The following is a 17,859-nucleotide window of genomic DNA, read 5'->3' as shown; positions in this document are numbered from 1 at the left end:
AGAAAATCCAAGAAATACGCAAAATTTACATGAATCTCAAATCGGAGGTGGCATGTATAGACAGAAGAAGAAAACGTGCTAAACGGAGAGATAGAGACAGAGACAGTGAGCATTAACATTGGTTTTTAGTAAGAAGTAAAGAAGAATGAAAGCAGGCCTGATATAGTTATCATTGTTCTTAACATGGCTTTTTGAAATGCTTTAGATTAAGAAATACTTTTACTTATACTTGTATGTGATGAGTGGGTGTTTGAATGAGAGCAGTAATATACTGATACCTGATCTTGTTGCAGGTGCTCAGAACTCATCCAGTGGAACTCCTGAGGGAGAGACAGCTCGGTGACAATAACGGACACGCCATCCAATCATTGTCTTCATTACATGTGGCCGAGTGAAACTCCAGTTCAATATTTCATTGTTACAACGTGTTCAACAAAAAACACACATAGCTGAATCTCCCCAAATAACAGGTTTACCGTATATATATTTCTCCCAACAGCCAAGCTGTATGTTTTATAAATCCTTCTACTGTGTACACTGACACCTTGAAACATTGATCTTGATTTGTACATACATTATATTTTATTACTTTTTTGTAAATGCTGAAAATGATGCTTGTTTACATATAATATTTATGTACAAAGAGTGTGATTTTTTTTGGTCTCTTTAACCTGTGAGTAAGATAAGATTATTATTTAAAATGGTGATTCCTAATATATTGCATGGCATAATTTAGGATTTTTAGTTGATTGATTCTGGCACAAATACTGCATACATTTATACAATGTGGGTATGCAGAGTAAGTGTATCTTTTAGAATGGTCAGTGTGAAGGCAGCAGTCAATATATGTTTACCCGTACCTGTATATATATGTAGGTATAAAGTCCATATGGCCAGACCGACAAAGTAGTGTCAATGATTTACACAATATAAGGTTATTGCTTCTTTAACACTGCCAAGTTATTAATAGACATGGTAGATTTTATTATCATTGTTAACACCTCTTTGATGGTGACACAATTATTGAGCAGATTTTATGATGTAGGTATATTTTTTCCCCCATTGGTTCCATTGAAGAAGTACATTGTATCCTGATTGCAGTGTTTCAATTTAGCCAAAGGAAAACCTACAAAAATTGGTTTAGTTTATAAATAATCACATCAACACATATTTTACTAATATCGCAAATTGAATTCTTGACCGTATGGGAAATGTGCAATTCTAGGTGTATTTTGAATAGTACAATAGTACTGTGCAAAACAGTCTTACTTATGACCTACAATTCTGATACTGGACGAGGTATCTATACTTAATTTAAATATATTTTAATGAATGTTATTTCGAGCAATTTGATGCATGTCTTACTAGTACTTTTATTATTGTTATTAATTGGGTCTCTGTGGAATCCATCCGATTGGTCACACAACTCTATTTCTCCTTCCATCATTCTTGCATATGCTTACTGACAATAGGCCAAACCCATTGAACTTTCTATATTTCATGAACAATTCTTGTCATGTTCTGATCGGCTCCCACATGATATTACCAATAGTGTGAGTGCTAACATTTAAAAAATTAAAACATTTACAGCATGTTACCATAAAACAGCCTTGTTTTCAAAACAAGTATAAATGAATATATTCAAGACCAAGAAAAGTTCAATAAGGCTGCCCAAGGTCAATAGGCATATGCAAGATGATTGGCAGTATCTAATAATGATGATCTTTTATTAACATGTCCTTTTTCATTTCAATGCAATGACAATAACAATGTAAAGTATTTTATGAGAAAAAAAAGTGCTTTTCTTGAACAATTCAGTTATGTCTTGATATTATCATATGATTTATTTTTTATGATGGTATATGTTTTTTTAACATACATGAAATGGTCTCCCTATGTATTGTACATTATTTATAGACTGTTACTGTGTTGAGGTGCATTCCAAGAAAGAAATGTTGAAGATTTTTAAGACAAATCTAGAACTGTTATTGTTACAATCAGTTGAAGGTTGTATGTGCTGGTCAGTCAGCGACATGTGATACGCATTATTTATTACACAGAAGTGTGCGATGATAATGATGATCATGACTCAGGTCAAATGGGATTTGATTTGATGAAATTTAATTTGCAAAAAAAAGATAGCATAATCTACACAGGACATGTATGTTAAAAATGTAGTCCTCTTAAGTATGAGGGTACTCTTAGGATGTACCTAATTATCTTTAATAAAAAATCTTGTCTAGAATGTTTGAGACTGTGTTTGCAAAAATTGCCTTTGGCAATATAAGAATATGAGAAAATACAGCAATGTCTGTTAGAATAGTTTTATGTACAGTTTATTTTCTCTTATTTATTACTCATCAATAAACTGTAGAAAGCAATACTTTATTTTAATTTTCTTTATCAAGCAACAGACTGATCTTATTGCAAATGCTGTTCTCTGGACAATAAAAATACCTTATTGTATTCAACAGTGAGAGATTCTGTAAACGCATTGCATTTGGCTGTGTATTCTAATTAGCGTTTTTGGCATAATGCGACTTCCGCTAAATCAAGTACATCACTAAATGTCATGAACACATGCATCTTCGCTAGCCAAGGGTTTTCGGTCCACTACGCTCCCCTTAAACGTTTATGGGAGCAAAGTGGACGGAAAACCCTTGGCTAGCGAAGATAGCACACATGTAAATGAAGGAACATACGGGAATACGCTAAATCAAATCCACATGAACTTGTTCAAAAACTACTTTCCGCCAAATATAATACGTTTATAGTAACTGCCATTGAGAAGTGTGAAATATAACATTAGAACATATCTGAATATACAGTAATTGCAGTTCAAGATATACAGTAATTGCAGTTCAAGTACACGGCAATTATCAGTATACAAAGCAGTCTTTGTGTGCTCTTTCTACAATTTATGTACTGTATATATGTACCTGCATATTCTTGCCCTATTTGCCTAAAGATTATTTGAGGTGGTAAGGGACCCCTTTCGATATTAATAAAAATAAAGTACATCATAATCGAAATACTTTCACCGGTTTAGAATTTTCAAAGGTTACAAATGTTTTAAAATTTTTTGGAAAGGTTAAAAATTTGAAAATTATAAAAGTCCCAGTTGTATTCGAACCCATGATTTATGGATCGAAAGATAAAGCTCTAACCCATTGCTGTTATGTAAATGACGTGGGAAAGAAAAAATACAATGTATTTAAAATTAGAATATACAGATGAGGGCAACATTGATTATATTAACCCCTGAGGTACGTCGATATATTGCCCCAAGTGAAGAGGAGGGCAATATATTTGTTCAAAGGGGGGGCTGGGGTTACACGGAATTAACACAAATTTATAAAATAAATCTATTCTTTATAGAGTTACATAGTGAGAATATACTGCTGAATAAAACAGTATACAATTATGGACTTCCTTGTAGGTCGATATATGGTTTTATTATACTTTCATGTTAAATACTGAAATCTGATTGGTTAAGACGCAGTTAATTAATAATATTTTCTATTACCCTCAGTGTTAGCAACGCACTTGGCAACGGGTAACATTAAAAAATGTTACATGCGCGAAAATTATGCGCGTACGGTTCGCTGTAGAATTCACGTTATTCCTATATAAAAGCAGTATAATTTTCTTAAAAATTTTAAAAAAGACATTCAGTATAACAAAATAAATAGTGCCTGTTTGGGAGGATAACAGTTGAAATTGACACCCCTCGAAAACCATTGTCAACCTCCGCTTTGCGTCGGTTGACAATGGTTTTCTCGGGGTGTCAATTTCAACTGTTACCCTCCCAAACAGGCACTATTTATATAATATGAACCCATGTCAAGTGATATTGACCAAGACACAGAAAGTGATATCAACCGAGTTTGCAAGGTCCATAAAACTTTTTGTCTTAGGTTGTCAAAAAGTTTGTTTATAAATACCAAAAAGTTAATTGTACATTATGAAATCAAAATAGTCTGCAATCCTTTATCGATAAAATACTTAACGCATCTATTACTAATTTAAACTATCCCTATTTTAATAATCACTTCCAACATTATACTATTATCATGATTATAGCCTTTTGATGAGGTCAATACATTTATAGGCCAGATGAGAGTATATACGTGTACCTTCATCAGGTCTATAAAACTATGTGTTTACCGATATCAAAAGGCTATAACTGTTTCATTATAAAAACGTTATCTAAAGTGAAAAAAAAAAAACAATCATAAAGGTGATAGTTTGAAAGGAATGTGATGAAACAATTTTAAAAAAAATACGAATATTAAATGAACGAGTTACTTCAACTCTTTGAACCGGAAATAAACAAGTGCACGTTGAAATTGGATTTGCAAAGCCTGAAGTTTCAGAGGTATCTAAACAGGCATTTTATTTAATGTTGTTATTGATATGTTTATGTATGTTGCTGGTAATAATAATCTGACTGAAGTCAGCGTTCTTTAAAGCACTTTTAATCACCTGTTTATGTTCAGTAAATAGTATACATTTTATATGTAGAATTTATTTATATTATTATCAGGCCCAGTACAATCACTAGATTTAGCTACGTAGCTTGATTTACCTACATAGCTTTGTTTACCTACCTGAAGCAGGTTTATTTAGCTACTCAATTTTACTTTTGTCTTAAATGGGCAATTGTACTAAAAGTCGCGATAAGGTGCAGTAATTTTCAACTTTGAACTGATCTGAAAGCAATTCATAAAAAAAATGACTCTCAAAACTGTTGCTCTTTTTGCGCAAATGCAGTCTAAGTTTTAAAAGTTTGGGGATATGTATAACTGTTTATATGTTACCAAACAGCTATTTTCTAAATGGGATAACAAAGAAGATCAGTACTGGTTAACATAATGATTGATTGGTAATAATTTAGCACAATATGAAGCAATCACATTCATCCATGCCTATTTGCACACAAGGTGTCATACAGTTAAATCAAACAATAGAAATGCATGTTTTCTTAAAACTGCTCAAATGCAGCGGTTTTTAACTATTTTTGCTCTGGGTTGCTTTTATAAAACTACACAGTACAAATACAGATTGACAGTCACTTGCGACTTTTCGTCTGTTTTACAAAAATATGATATTGCATAAAGGTAGCTAAATAAACCTACTTCAGGGTAGGTAAATAAAGCTATGTAGGTAAATCAAGCTACGTAGCTAAATCTAGTGATTGTACTGGACCTGATTATATTCCATGATTTGATGTGGCTGTATATATCTATAACATGTAAATCATCTTCATACTATGACAAGTAAATGTATAATCGATGTCTGAAGTTATATCTCTTTGTTTCTAAAATAGGTCACAAACAACACCTTCAACCGACATAATGGTATCAAGAAAAAAGCATAAGATGTCAACTAAGGGTGATATAACTTCAGACTTGTCTAACAAGAAAAAAAGGAAAATATCCAAACTAGAGAGTAAAAAATTAGCAAAGCTTATCGACAAAAAGTTGAATTTGTCAGATACAAGTAAAACAGCTAAAAGATCAACGTCTAAATCAGAAAAAGGAAAACTTGCCGCACTGTTTGGAGCTAAAGTCACATTGTCATCATCCAAACCAGAAACACAGGTGCTTTTAATCATTTCTAATAATAACAAATAGATTTACAACTTGTTATTTCAATTATTTTTCACTACTTGTACAATGTGTATATTTTGCTGTTTTGTTTTAATCGCAGTACTTAGATGTATGTTTATCATTGTACTTTATACCATGTGTGATGTGATCTCAGCAAATAAATGAACTTGTCAGAACTCAAATATTTCTACACCTGTTACATGTATTATTAATATTTATAAATTATATGTATTTTACCATCTTCTTCATAGAATCAAAAAGGAATTGGTGAAACCGTGTCAGCATCAGAGACAAGAGGATCTGAAGGAAACTTACAAGGGGTTTCTAATCAAAAGTAAAATTTTGTCTTTTTTTGAGTTAAAGTTATTTCTTTTCAGTAATACATTAACATGAACTTTTAGGAATGCTGTAATTATCATTTTTTTAAAGATAGATGGAAAGTCATAACCCTTTTAGTTGATCAACAGCTGAAGCAAAATAGCCCCAAAAAAATTTAAATTATGAGAACAAAGCATACATTTATAATATGACAATCTTTTTAAAAAAATGTTTGATGTAAATGAGATTTGTATTACTATTATGCTTTAATATAGGAAATCAAAAAAGAAGAAAAATAAGGAGAATTCATGTCCCAAAGCTGAAGCTATAGCGTCAGTGACAGTACAAAACCAAGGTGATATTAAATTGGCCACCTTGTCTAACAAGAGGAAGAGGAAATCACCCAAATCAGACAGTGCAAAATTAGCAAAGTTGATGACCAAAAAGCTGAACTTGTCAGATACAGCCACGGCATCAGAAAAACAAAAACTTGCAGCATTATTTGGAGACAAAGTCACATCGACACAGGTGAGAATTTTTAAAAAGTTATTCGTAAATTTTAATGATAAAGAGATGCAAGACTTAACAAAGATTTAAACTTTATATATGCACATGCCTTTTTTAGAACCAAGAAAGATTTGATGCAGCATCAACATTGTCTGAGGAGACAATTGGAAGTGCAAGGAATATAACAAAAGGCTCCAAAAAGTAAGATCAAGTTGAATACATTAATCTTTGAATCTTTGGCATTCAGATGTCACATTTTTTTTTTAAACTTTGTTAGTTCTCAATCTTAACTCTATTTTCTGAGAAATTGGAATGTATACATGTAAACCCCCCATTAATAGGTATTTGTTAAATAGAATTCAATCAATTATTGATATTATAGGTGTCTTATATCTTGCATATTTTAAGAAAGTGTGATAATTGTTTTTATGTTTTTAGAAAATCAAAGAAGAAGAAAAATAAAGAGAACTCTAGTCCAAGTAATGATGTCCAAGAGACAGTGAAAAATTCAAAGGTTTAAACAATTAAAAGATGAATTATTGACTGTTATCATAATAAACTTGTTAATGCTACAGAGATTTTTAAATACATTGGATTTTCACAGTGGTTAACTTTATGTACAGAATTATGTATTAAAAAAGTCTGTGTGAATTTTAATGTCTGACAGAAAGGTAGCTTGAGGTTGACCGTGTACATACATAAGTACTTATTGTTTGAAAATTTGTCATGGTCTGGAACACAGATAGCTAAAAATCACAGGATTTAGTCAACATTATGTAGATTAGTTTAGCCTTATCATATATAAAAATAACATTGGAACATTTTCAGACCAAACAGTAATCATACCTCTGTAATTCATTTGAAGGAGATGGCCAAAACACAAGCAGAAGAAGACATGGATGATGATGAAAGTGAAGGAGAGGATAAACGTGTTGATAAAATGGCCGGTTTCTGTCCTCCTCCAGGAATAGTTCACGAGTCACTCTTGATGGAAAAGTAAGTACATGTATTGATAAAGATTAGGTGGTATGGGACATTTGTTGATATTAACATGGACTAAAGAACATTATAAGTAGAGTACTTTCTTCAGTTTAGAATTTTCAGATTTCACAATATTTAACCAAAAAATACTTAAAAATTTTTTTTTTGCAAAGATACACATCTTAAAATCCCCAGCGGAATTCAAACTCATGACTTTCAGATTTATAGAGTAACCTCTAAACCACTGCGCTATGCTATAAGGTGACAGTTTTGGGGGAAAACTATTTTTAAAATCACGTTTGAGTTTATTGTTCATTTCGATAAATAACATGTCACAACATGGGGGTGCTCATACCATCTTAATGCATCTTACAAGATTTCTTTCTTTTTTGTTCATTTTAGATCCATGTGGTACATGTATTTCTTGTGATGCAAAAATAAGATTTGACAATATATGAAAAAGCCTATAAATATATTTTATCATTTTATTTTACATATTTTAACTTCATGCACTCATAAACTAAAGAAAAATATGATTGAATTCAAAACAGACAAAAGAAGAAGACAAAAAAGCGAGATCTTGATGAAGAAGAGGAAAAGCCGAAGGGAATAAAAAGCAAGCGTGATACAAGTAAAGACTGCAAGACAGTATTTGTTGGTAACTTGCCAGTAAATACAGATAAAAAAGTGAGTTCATTTAAATGTCATACAAGCCGTAGAAATTGTTTAATCAAAGTATTAAAGGGCATAGTCACCAGCTTTGTTATGTAACAAAGACTTGTGAGCTTTGTATCTCGTTTATAACTTGATATTGATAGTTTGGACCATTGGAAATGCCTTAGTTAAATATTGTTAACATAAAAAAAATGGGAAAAATAGCATTTTTTAAAAAAATTGTGAACATGCTCCTTTAACATTAAATAAAAACGTCACTATGAATACACATATGTATGAAGACCTAGCATGAACCCAAATAATAAATCGACTATTAACTATGGTGTGCATTTTGTTACATATGGTAAATAGATGAAAAAGTATAAGTTTGATACATCAGCTACAGTCATGGTCTTTATTATTCTTCTTCAGGAACTTCACAAGTTGTTTAGGAAGTTTGGATCCATTGAGACTGTCAGACTTCGATGTGTGGTATGTAAATGTTTAATGTTTCTCTTTCAGTTGTTTTTTACAGATAAAAGAGGCTAAATATAAACAATAACTAGAAATATTGTAGTGGTATTTTTATGTCATACAATTTAATTTCTTTTTTAAACAGCCGAGATCAGATACAAAGTTACCTAAACGAGCTGCTGTCATCCTGTGAGTATTTGTTTACCTACTGTAATAGCACATATTTTCGTTGGGTCAAAATTTTGTTGTTTTTAAACCAAATAAAATTTTGTTGGCATTTAATTTCGTCATATCATAATATCTAAAATGTATCGTGTATCAACTCAGTATTTATTAATCCTTGGGTTTAAAATTTGCTATGGATTCAATTTCGTTGATTTTTACTGCCAACGAAAATAAAGAAATTAAATCCTCAACGAATATTTCTGTGTTACAGTATACATATTCATGTAGTATATATGTAGTACTACTTACATGTACATTGAAGTGCCACTGTAAACTAACTGCTATATGTGATTGGCCAGTGATCAACTGGTTTGCTGTGACTTATTTTTGTAAGTCTATCAAGATAAACTTTGACATATACAAATTTAATTTAAGAACTACTTCGCTGTGAGAAATGTTCGTTACAAGAACAATCTTGGAAACCTCACAAAATTTTCTCACATGTGATTATATTTCTTAAAGTATGTTTACAGTTCTTATTTTTTGAAAAAGAATATCAACAGTGTTCATACCAGAATTGTGATATGATATGTATAGATAATGACTTTGTTTTGATCTCTGTAGGAAGGACTTTCATCCTGAGAGAGACAACATCTGTGCTTATGTCTGCTTCAAGGAGGAGGAGAGTGCTCAGAAAGCACTCAAGATGTGAGTGGCCAAGAGGGTTCATTCAGCGTTTCAATATTTGTGAAAGAAATAGTATATTCCAGAGTCTTCCAAACAACCCAATACCTTCTTTTTACTGAAAAGCATATGTTATACAGAACTGTACAGTAGTCTGTCCCAAGATATTTATGCCAAAATTTATAAATACGGTACCTCAGGAATCAAATTATGTCCGTTTAATAGTATGAAAAAATCCTTAGATTTCTCTTTTGAAACACCCCCTCTAGCTTGTCAGGTTTCAATACACTGCTAAAAAAGTGATGTCTACGAGAATTTTGTATTGCAACAGACTCGGATGATCACGTTGAAAAATTGTGCAGGGGATTCCGAGTGACTTCTAAATAGAGAAAACATGTAAACATTTCCTGTTATAAATCTCCATAAGAAATCTGTTTTTGTTCTTGTGAATATTTCTGAGTGAATAATGATAAAGTGTCAATGAAGATATTTTTGGAATTAATATCCCTTTCATCAATTTTAATTGCACTTATTTCACAGGTATTTTGTATTTTTATTAAAAATCGTCAAAATATGTGGCATAAATTTATATCTTTGGCCCATTTTGATTGTTAAAATAAAGTTTTGTTTGTGAGTTGATTGACACAAATTTTGTAAAATTTCTGCTTTACAGGAATGGAAAACTCGTTAAGAGCTTTCACATACGTGTAGATATGTCCAATCATGATCCAAAGGTAAGTCCTGCCATGGGAAATCAATGGAATAATCTGGATGAAACATTTGCGTAAAATCAGACTTTCCAGGATAATACATAATACTTGTTCTTTTCGCCTTTGTTTGTAGACAGACTTCAAGCGCTCAATTTTTGTTGGAAATCTTCCTTTAGGTAAAAAAACCCTCCCTTTTCTCTGCTGATTTAATCATAGACATTATTTCAAAAGTTGAAAATAAATAATGTATATTGTATTAAAGATATAAAGGAAGAGGATGTGAGAAGTCATTTTGAAAGTTGTGGAAAAATCAGAAATGTTCGAGTCATTCGAGACAGCAAGTCAGGAGTTGGAAAGGGAATCTGTTATGTAACATTTAAGGTAAAATATTATAAACATTTCAGCCAATTACCTCATTAAATATCAAATTTCCAAGTGAAAAGCAGCATGCAACTTAAAGCCTGTGAACTGATTATTTGTAAACACTTGTAAATGTCAAAACCAGTTATGATATCATCTTGTTTTCAGTACAAAGGAAAGGTGACATACTATATAACAAATTTAATAGCATAGAATTAATGTGAATTTTATTTTTGTACGTTTATGTTTGTACAACATTAAGGTGTTTTTTCTTTCAGTCAAAGGATTCTGTGGGTCTGGCAATGAAACTAAAAGGCACAGAATTGTCGGGACGTAAAGCTCGTGTAGAGTATTGCCTGGAAAATCCCCAAAAAGAAAAGAAAATATCCTTTGTTATTGTGATCACACATTTTTTAGATCATTTCAAACATGCGCGGATCTAGAAGGGGGGGCTAGGGGGGTCCGGACCCCTCTGCAAAATTCAAATTTCTTTAAATTACATTATAAAATTAACAAAAATATACGTTGGACCCCCCTGGGAAACTCAAATAACCATCGGACCCCCCCCCCCCCCCCCCCCCCCCCCCCCTGGAAAAATTTTCTGGATCCCGGCATCTCAAATGATACTTATAATTTCATTATTGTTTGATGATTATTCATATAAACCAACTTTTATTTTTGTTGCTATAAACTTGCTATAAAAAGGAATCACAAGAGTCTCATTGTCATGAACTTTTTTCAATAAGAACAGACATTTGAATACTTCATGTAATTGTTAACATTATTAAAAGATGCTTAGATATTCTCCCCAAGAGTCATTTGGAAATATTACTTCTCTTAATTAATTCAAACAAAATTGGTATGGAAACTTGTGTTTGTAGCTAAATTTTCTAAACAGGTTTAATCCAGGATGTCAGAATTATTGTGGTATTTACTGTCTTTAAGCTTCCTTGTTTTGCGTTTGTATTTATGTTTTTAGTACCGTAGTCACTAGTGTAAGATTGAAATTGTATAATTTGTATTTACATGTAATGGTATTATGAAGTTGGAAAATAGCTCCTCAGAGCTAATGTCTATTGTATTATAACACAACTTAAAATAAATACTATGGTTTCATTAATTTCGTGGGTATCAATTTTCGTGGATTTTCAAAAAAACCACAGTTTCAAGGATACATAATTTCGTGGCTAATGATCCTATCAATACAAAATGTTAGTTGAAATTGAACTTCAATGAACATTTAATTTCGTGGATCAACTTAACAACGAACTCCACGAAAATTGGTATTCAACGAATATTGATGAAACCACAGTATTACCGGTACCTGGTATCTCATCTACCGTATCATATTGACATGAAACAATGTTGCTGTGAACAAGTTTATCACTGATTAAATGCATGAAAAGTGTTTTACTGTATGTGTGGATAATGGGGAATATTATCCTTAACCAGATCTCAGGTGAAAAAAGATATGAAGAGACCTCAGCGAAGGGATGACAAGCGAGAGAAAAAGCAGAAATTTCACACTAGGCCCAGTAATGTAAAAAGCAGTGCTGTCTTTCAGAAGAAAATTCGCTCAAAACAAAAGAAGAAAAGGAAGAGTCGACAACATCGATAAATGTTGACTCTGTTGAAAGAAAAATAATACTTGTCAGTATATCTATTAAACAGAAATACACAGATTGGTTCTTGGACATTGATACAAACATGCATATTTAAAAAATAAATTGTTGTTTAATGGATATTATTGACTCATTTTTAATAGTCTTTGAAAGTGGAAAACTGTAATGGTTACAAATATTGTACAATTGATCTAATCTTAAGCTGATAACCAAATGGGAGAAAACATGATAGACCAAATAAGGATTCAAACTCCTGTTCCTGAATCTCTAATCAGGTGTTCTAACCAACTGAACTATAATATTTGCATGTGAAGCTGGTGATAGGATCTGACCATAAATGATCCTCGCACTGGAAGTTGAACATCACAGGTTGTTGAGCCCCTAGCAGAAATTACCGGTAGTCCTGTCAGTTTTAGAGGTTATGTATGGGAAGGGAGAAAATATTATGGCTAAGGACTAGACGGGGATTTAAACCCAGGCTCATGAATGAATCTTCAGTAAGATGCATGCACAGATCCAGAAAATTTATGAAGTGGAACCTAGATATATCTATTGCCAGGGGGTCTGAGGTCTTTTTTCAGTAATTTTACTAAGTAAATATAAAATAATTTAAATTTTGCAAGGGGGGGGGGTCAATCATACCCTCTCCGCGGCGCCTCTCTAGATCCTTATAAACAAGAGGTGTGCAACTAAATTGAGGTATCAGGTGCTGGCAATCAGTTCCTCACATTATGTATTGCTATACAAGGGTACTGGTACATAAATCAGTTCTGTAGAGTCCTTGAGACAAAAAGCATTCTCTATGTCTACACTTGAAAATGATATTTTTTTTTAAAAATATGTCTCTTTCATTTATTTTTGTTGTAATGTTTTACAAATTGTTGCTATTTTGATCTCAGTTTATGCGTTTTATAAACCGATATGTGTAAATGAAAATATGCTGTATGCGAGCTGTTTCACATTCTTCCGTGTTTATCACGATGAAGTTTAAATTTTCGCGGTCTTGTCAAATACTTATCTACACCGCCACCTAGTGGACAGGTAAAACAGATGCCCCGTATGTAACTCAAAATGGCGAGAATGGCTTGAGAAAATGTAAATAATATAGAACATTTTGCTAAAAAGGTAAGTTTCTGGATAACTTTACAGTAATTTTTGATTGTTTTTATTGCCACATATATCCCCCAAATTATAAATTGCACGATACAGGCTCCTGGAGAACTCGGTCAAGTTGTTAATGATGGGAAAGGGTGTGTAAAATGCCAAAAATGTCAAACATTTCGTGACCAGGTCTTTAAATTGACTCACATCACGCCAACGATCATTCCAATCATTATATCTTATATTTCTGATTTAATCAATGTGCCTTTACAATGGCGGAATCTTAGCGATAATAGATAAGACACCGTTTACCTTGATTAGCACCTGAATCTACAGGTGAGCGTGTACCAGTAATTACAGTACCGTATGTTAGAGCCCGGTGATGCCACTGGTACATCTGGAAATTACTCATGCGGAACTATTTATGCAACATCCTAACCTTAGGATTGAGGAGATAGGTGATCTATTTGTTACAAGGCACATGTGTGATCGCCTGTCCAGTTAGGAATGTTCGGCCATCCCGTGGATTAAGACGGGTGAAAAAGTGCATCAATTTCAAACTTTGTACGTAATTGTAAGTTGAGCGTTTCACTACACATTCCAAGAATTTATTATTAGATATTTTATTAATATTTATATGCAACTCATTTGAAAGTTTTTGTATATAAAAGGCACGTATGCAGTTGATTATTAATGAAATGACTTCTAGAGATATTTCCATAATTTTTTTAGCCATATAACAGCAGTATTTTTTGGTATGGAATGACTCACAGCATGGGAATTAAATGATATTGTATATCTTGAGTTTATCATCATGATTGAGGGACATTGAAATATAGGAACATTATGTGGTTAGCAATTGTGGAACAAGCTAGGAGTGTTTCCCTGCTGGTACAATAATTCAGCAATAAAATGGGTTTACAACCCCCTCAACTTGCCTCAAGATTAAACTCAGGATAATAGGTGGAATTTAAGGAAATTGAGATAAAAATTGACGTGATTTTTAAAAAGTACATCCTTAATTTCAATTTTGTTTTCAAATAGGTAGCAATGTATTTTGTACCTGCATATCTTCACATCATTATTAAAGTGTAATTTAATAAATAAACAGCTACAGTATGGAGTAATTTGAAACTTCAATGGTTTATGATATGTATTGTACAAGGTACAACCATATATACGTATATCTCATATTATTAACAATGTTATCAAATCAACCACAATACAGATGTACAGTGTACATGTGTATATTAGCTAATTGATGAACAATACTGTTATCTTTCAATTAGTTTTCTTTAATAAGTATTGTCAAAGAATAAAACCTATGAATTAAGACCTGGCTTAAATTTTTCATAATATGTAGTACCGGTAGATGAAGCCATGTATCTCTTTGAATTTGTCCTCAATCAAGTCTTGAAAGGTTTCATTCGATGTGTACAATTAAAAATTTATAGGTACAAATTAATACACAGTCACACTATATAAACTAGACCATTATTTTATGAGATCTATTGCATTGGTATACTTTGCATATCATAATTACGGTAATCCAATTTTAAGTAGGTTGTGTATGGAAACTGATACAATTAAGAATTTTGAAATTTTTGAATAATTTATGGAAACATTACCCTCCATTGCGTTCATTCATTTTTTTTTCTAATACGGATACAATTTCAAATTAATAGCCTGCAAACTTGTTTTCAAATTTTGGATCACTTGATTAATTACACTTCATATTGGTTAGTCAATAATTTAAAGCTTGGCAGAGATTTCATCCCAAAGTTTACAGAAACAAATGTCCTGACATTTTGGAGTTTTAAACTTTCTAAATATCTGGCGGATGAAGTTTCTTAAACAAGAATTAACACAGTTTGCACTAGAATAAGCAATTGGGCTTGGAACACAAGAAAAAACATGAGTAAATGCTTTAGCTGGTAATGACTAAATCATGTTGGCAGTTGAGATCTAGAGTCATTAATGGATTTTAAAGAGTCTGTTTCTTCACATGTTTATATTGGGATATCTAAACTTTCCAAGATGCAGAGGTAATACTCTTATTGTTTTGAATTATATAAAAACATTTAAATATTTAATTGTTAGATTTCATTAGTAAAAATGAATTTGCATGGAATTTATATCAGCTATATGGTTTACATAGTCTTTGAAATGAAACTGCTTATATATTTATCACATTGCTTCATTGTTATAATTTTGATATTAAATAGATGGTTTCTCTACGGAAGATTCATTCTTCATTTGAAGTATTTAAGTTGGTCTCAAGTAATTTTACCTCTAACATGTTTAATGAACACAATTTGTTTGGAGCTTATCAGATTCATGGCCATGTTTTGACTTTGAACATAATGGGATTATGGAAATTACCTGTTAGTCAGAGCTTTTTAAACTCTCACAGTCAGAGTTGTAAGCAAATCTTTTTCATTCGTGGGCTAACTATTCTGGTGATTGTGAAAGTTAATTGTCATTAAAAAATTTCCCTCATTTTAGAAATTGTTGTAAAACAATATTGCAGGAATGTCAGCTTTGTTGTGTAGTAAGTACCACGGTGATTTATGGGAATTTTTTGTCTGTCTGATTTTGACGAGCAGATTTATTTGCCAGGATAATAGAGTGCAGTACATTCTCAATGTCTGTATTGTGGGAATCTCTGATGACATTTGCAATTGGTTGCTTCAGTATTTACATCTGCCATTCTTTGTAATTTGGTTGCTGCAGTATCTGCCTTTTTTTGTTGCTGCAGTATCTGCCTCTGGCATTCTGTGTCGTTTGGTTGCTGCAGTATCTGCCTCTGGCATTTTTTGTCTTTTGGTTGCTGCAGTATCTACCTCTGGCATTCTTTGTCTTTTGGTTGCTGCAGTATCTGCCTCTGGCATTTTTTGTCTTTTGGTTGCTGCAGTATCTACCTCTGGCATTCTGTGTCGTTTGGTTGCTGCAGTATCTGCCTCTGGCATTCTGTGTCGTTTGGTTGCTGCAGTATCTGCCTCTGGCATTTTTTGTCTTTTGGTTGCTGCAGTATCTACCTCTGGCATTCTTTGTCTTTTGGTTGCTGCAGTATCTGCCTCTGGCATTTTTTGTCTTTTGGTTGCTGCAGTATCTACCTCTGGCATTCTGTGTCGTTTGGTTGCTGCAGTATCTGCCTCTGGCATTCTGTGTCGTTTGGTTGCTGCAGTATCTGCCTCTGGCATTTTTTGTCTTTTGGTTGCTGCAGTATCTACCTCTGGCATTCTTTGTCTTTTGGTTGCTGCAGTATCTGCCTCTGGCATTTTTTGTCTTTTGGTTGCTGCAGTATCTACCTCTGGCATTCTGTGTCGTTTGGTTGCTGCAGTATCTGCCTCTGGCATTCTGTGTTGTTTGGTTGCTGCAGTATCTACCTCTGGCATTCTTTGTCATTTGGTTGCTGCAGTATCTACCTCTGGCATTTTTTGTCATTTGGTTGCTGCAGTATCTATACCTAAGCAATTCTGTGTTGTTTGGTTGCTGCAGTATTATCTGCCTCTGGCTTTTTTTTGTTGCTGCAGTATCTACCTCTGGCATTTTTTGTCGTTTGGTTGCTGCAGTATCTGCCTCTGGCATTTTTTGTCGTATTAAGGGAACTGAACTTGACCAGATCCTGGAACAGACAGGATGATTTGGTGCAAAACAGGAATGAGTGATGTACGTAGCAGCTGATGGGAAGAATGGCAGACAAGTGAACAAAAATATATATATATCTCAGTCAAAACACGTGAACTCTGCACATGGGAAAACCTAACACAGCTGGAATCATCATTCTATGATCTGTTTCATGTTAGAACATTATTGTTGTTTCATTACTCATGCAAATATATAGTTACTGTTTTACAGTGAAAGCTAATTCTAATTTGGCACACAGCATGTATGATTAAATTTTAATGGTGGAGACAGTGAACAGAACAATAGCATTCCCTGTATGTCATTGAGAGTAGATAACAGTCCAGGAGTAGTAATTGTCAGTACTGATTCAGTCAGTATGGATTCAGCTGCTGTTATGAAGAGAGAAAAAACTTCATGCTTGTTGAGTGCGGACAGATGAATGTTAAACCAGAGGGAAAGAATAATGTTTTCCTATCAGTTAATGAGAATCCAGAGTGTGAGCTTGTTGTGTTTGGCCCCTGAGTACCCTGGTAATTATTTTCCCTGCCTGTGTTTTTTGTTGATAAGCTTTATGAGGAAACAAGGGATGTGTGTCGTATCATAACTCCCCTCCTTGTTACCTGAGTGTTTATTTTGTTGCATGTTTTTTAAGAGGCTTATCAGCCTAGCAGTAAAGTGTAGCTAGAAAAAATTCAATGTTTGCAGCCATCATTTGCAATATTTGACTCTGAAGGTGTTAAGTGATCACGAACAACAAAAGTTCCAGTGTGTTCATTCTCACCACAATGTTGGATTATCTTTACAGATACTTTACCATGTTCAAGAAAAACAAAAAGAGACCTGAAATTTCAAAACCTCTGAACTTTGAACATCGTGTCCACACAGGGTTTGACCCTGAGCATGGGAAATATGTGGGCCTGCCCCCTCAGTGGATGGGGATCATCATCCCTGACCAACAGACAGAATGGAGGAAGCCCGTGGTGGACCCCTCCACCATCACTGACATGGACATCCAACCCCTCAAGGTACCCCTTAATATTA

At 33.1% G+C, this 17,859-nt stretch overlaps 3 protein-coding genes across 3 annotated transcripts in view; 2 read left to right on the top strand and 1 right to left on the bottom strand.

Moving 5' to 3' along the window:
• LOC128176281 (AT-rich interactive domain-containing protein 4B-like) overlaps positions 1 to 2,383 on the top strand; it is a 13,011-nt gene extending 10,628 nt beyond the window's left edge. The window contains exons 24-25 of the mRNA XM_052842504.1: positions 1 to 105; positions 294 to 2,383. The exon at positions 1 to 105 is cut by the window's left edge and continues 48 nt beyond it. Coding sequence (XP_052698464.1) covers positions 1 to 105; positions 294 to 343 — 155 coding nt within the window. The 3' untranslated portion in view covers positions 344 to 2,383. The remainder of the gene's footprint in view (positions 106 to 293) is intronic.
• A 1,916-nt stretch (positions 2,384 to 4,299) lies between these two features.
• The window catches only part of LOC128178755 (uncharacterized), a 28,540-nt gene continuing 14,980 nt past the window's right edge, over positions 4,300 to 17,859 (top strand). Inside the window, exons 1-16 of the mRNA XM_052846071.1 lie at positions 4,300 to 4,378; positions 5,330 to 5,603; positions 5,864 to 5,946; positions 6,206 to 6,458; positions 6,556 to 6,638; positions 6,876 to 6,951; positions 7,303 to 7,433; positions 7,970 to 8,105; positions 8,505 to 8,564; positions 8,692 to 8,735; positions 9,336 to 9,419; positions 10,069 to 10,129; positions 10,239 to 10,281; positions 10,368 to 10,486; positions 10,744 to 10,814; positions 17,624 to 17,843. Coding sequence (XP_052702031.1) covers positions 5,358 to 5,603; positions 5,864 to 5,946; positions 6,206 to 6,458; positions 6,556 to 6,638; positions 6,876 to 6,951; positions 7,303 to 7,433; positions 7,970 to 8,105; positions 8,505 to 8,564; positions 8,692 to 8,735; positions 9,336 to 9,419; positions 10,069 to 10,129; positions 10,239 to 10,281; positions 10,368 to 10,486; positions 10,744 to 10,814; positions 17,624 to 17,843 — 1,710 coding nt within the window. The 5' untranslated portion in view covers positions 4,300 to 4,378; positions 5,330 to 5,357. The remainder of the gene's footprint in view (positions 4,379 to 5,329; positions 5,604 to 5,863; positions 5,947 to 6,205; positions 6,459 to 6,555; positions 6,639 to 6,875; positions 6,952 to 7,302; positions 7,434 to 7,969; positions 8,106 to 8,504; positions 8,565 to 8,691; positions 8,736 to 9,335; positions 9,420 to 10,068; positions 10,130 to 10,238; positions 10,282 to 10,367; positions 10,487 to 10,743; positions 10,815 to 17,623; positions 17,844 to 17,859) is intronic.
• Positions 15,241 to 17,179, bottom strand: LOC128178753 (periaxin-like). Its single transcript, XM_052846069.1, has 2 exons — positions 16,732 to 17,179; positions 15,241 to 16,616 (listed from the first exon to the last, which is right to left on the bottom strand). The coding sequence occupies exon 2, from the start codon at positions 16,584 to 16,586 to the stop codon at positions 15,879 to 15,881; it is 708 nt and encodes a 235-aa protein (XP_052702029.1). The 5' UTR covers positions 16,587 to 16,616; positions 16,732 to 17,179; the 3' UTR covers positions 15,241 to 15,878.

This window comes from Crassostrea angulata, chromosome 3, assembly GCF_025612915.1.
Source record: "Crassostrea angulata isolate pt1a10 chromosome 3, ASM2561291v2, whole genome shotgun sequence".
Taxonomy (NCBI): Eukaryota; Metazoa; Mollusca; class Bivalvia; order Ostreida; family Ostreidae; genus Magallana; species Magallana angulata.
Note: the sequence above shows the minus strand (reverse complement) of the source record. Positions and strands in the feature narration are given on the sequence as shown.

Bases quoted from the DNA above. Each gene is read 5' to 3' on its own strand.
- LOC128178753 (XM_052846069.1), bottom strand. From the start codon at position 16,586: ATGCCAGAGGTAGATACTGCAGCAACCAAACAACACAGAATGCCAGAG.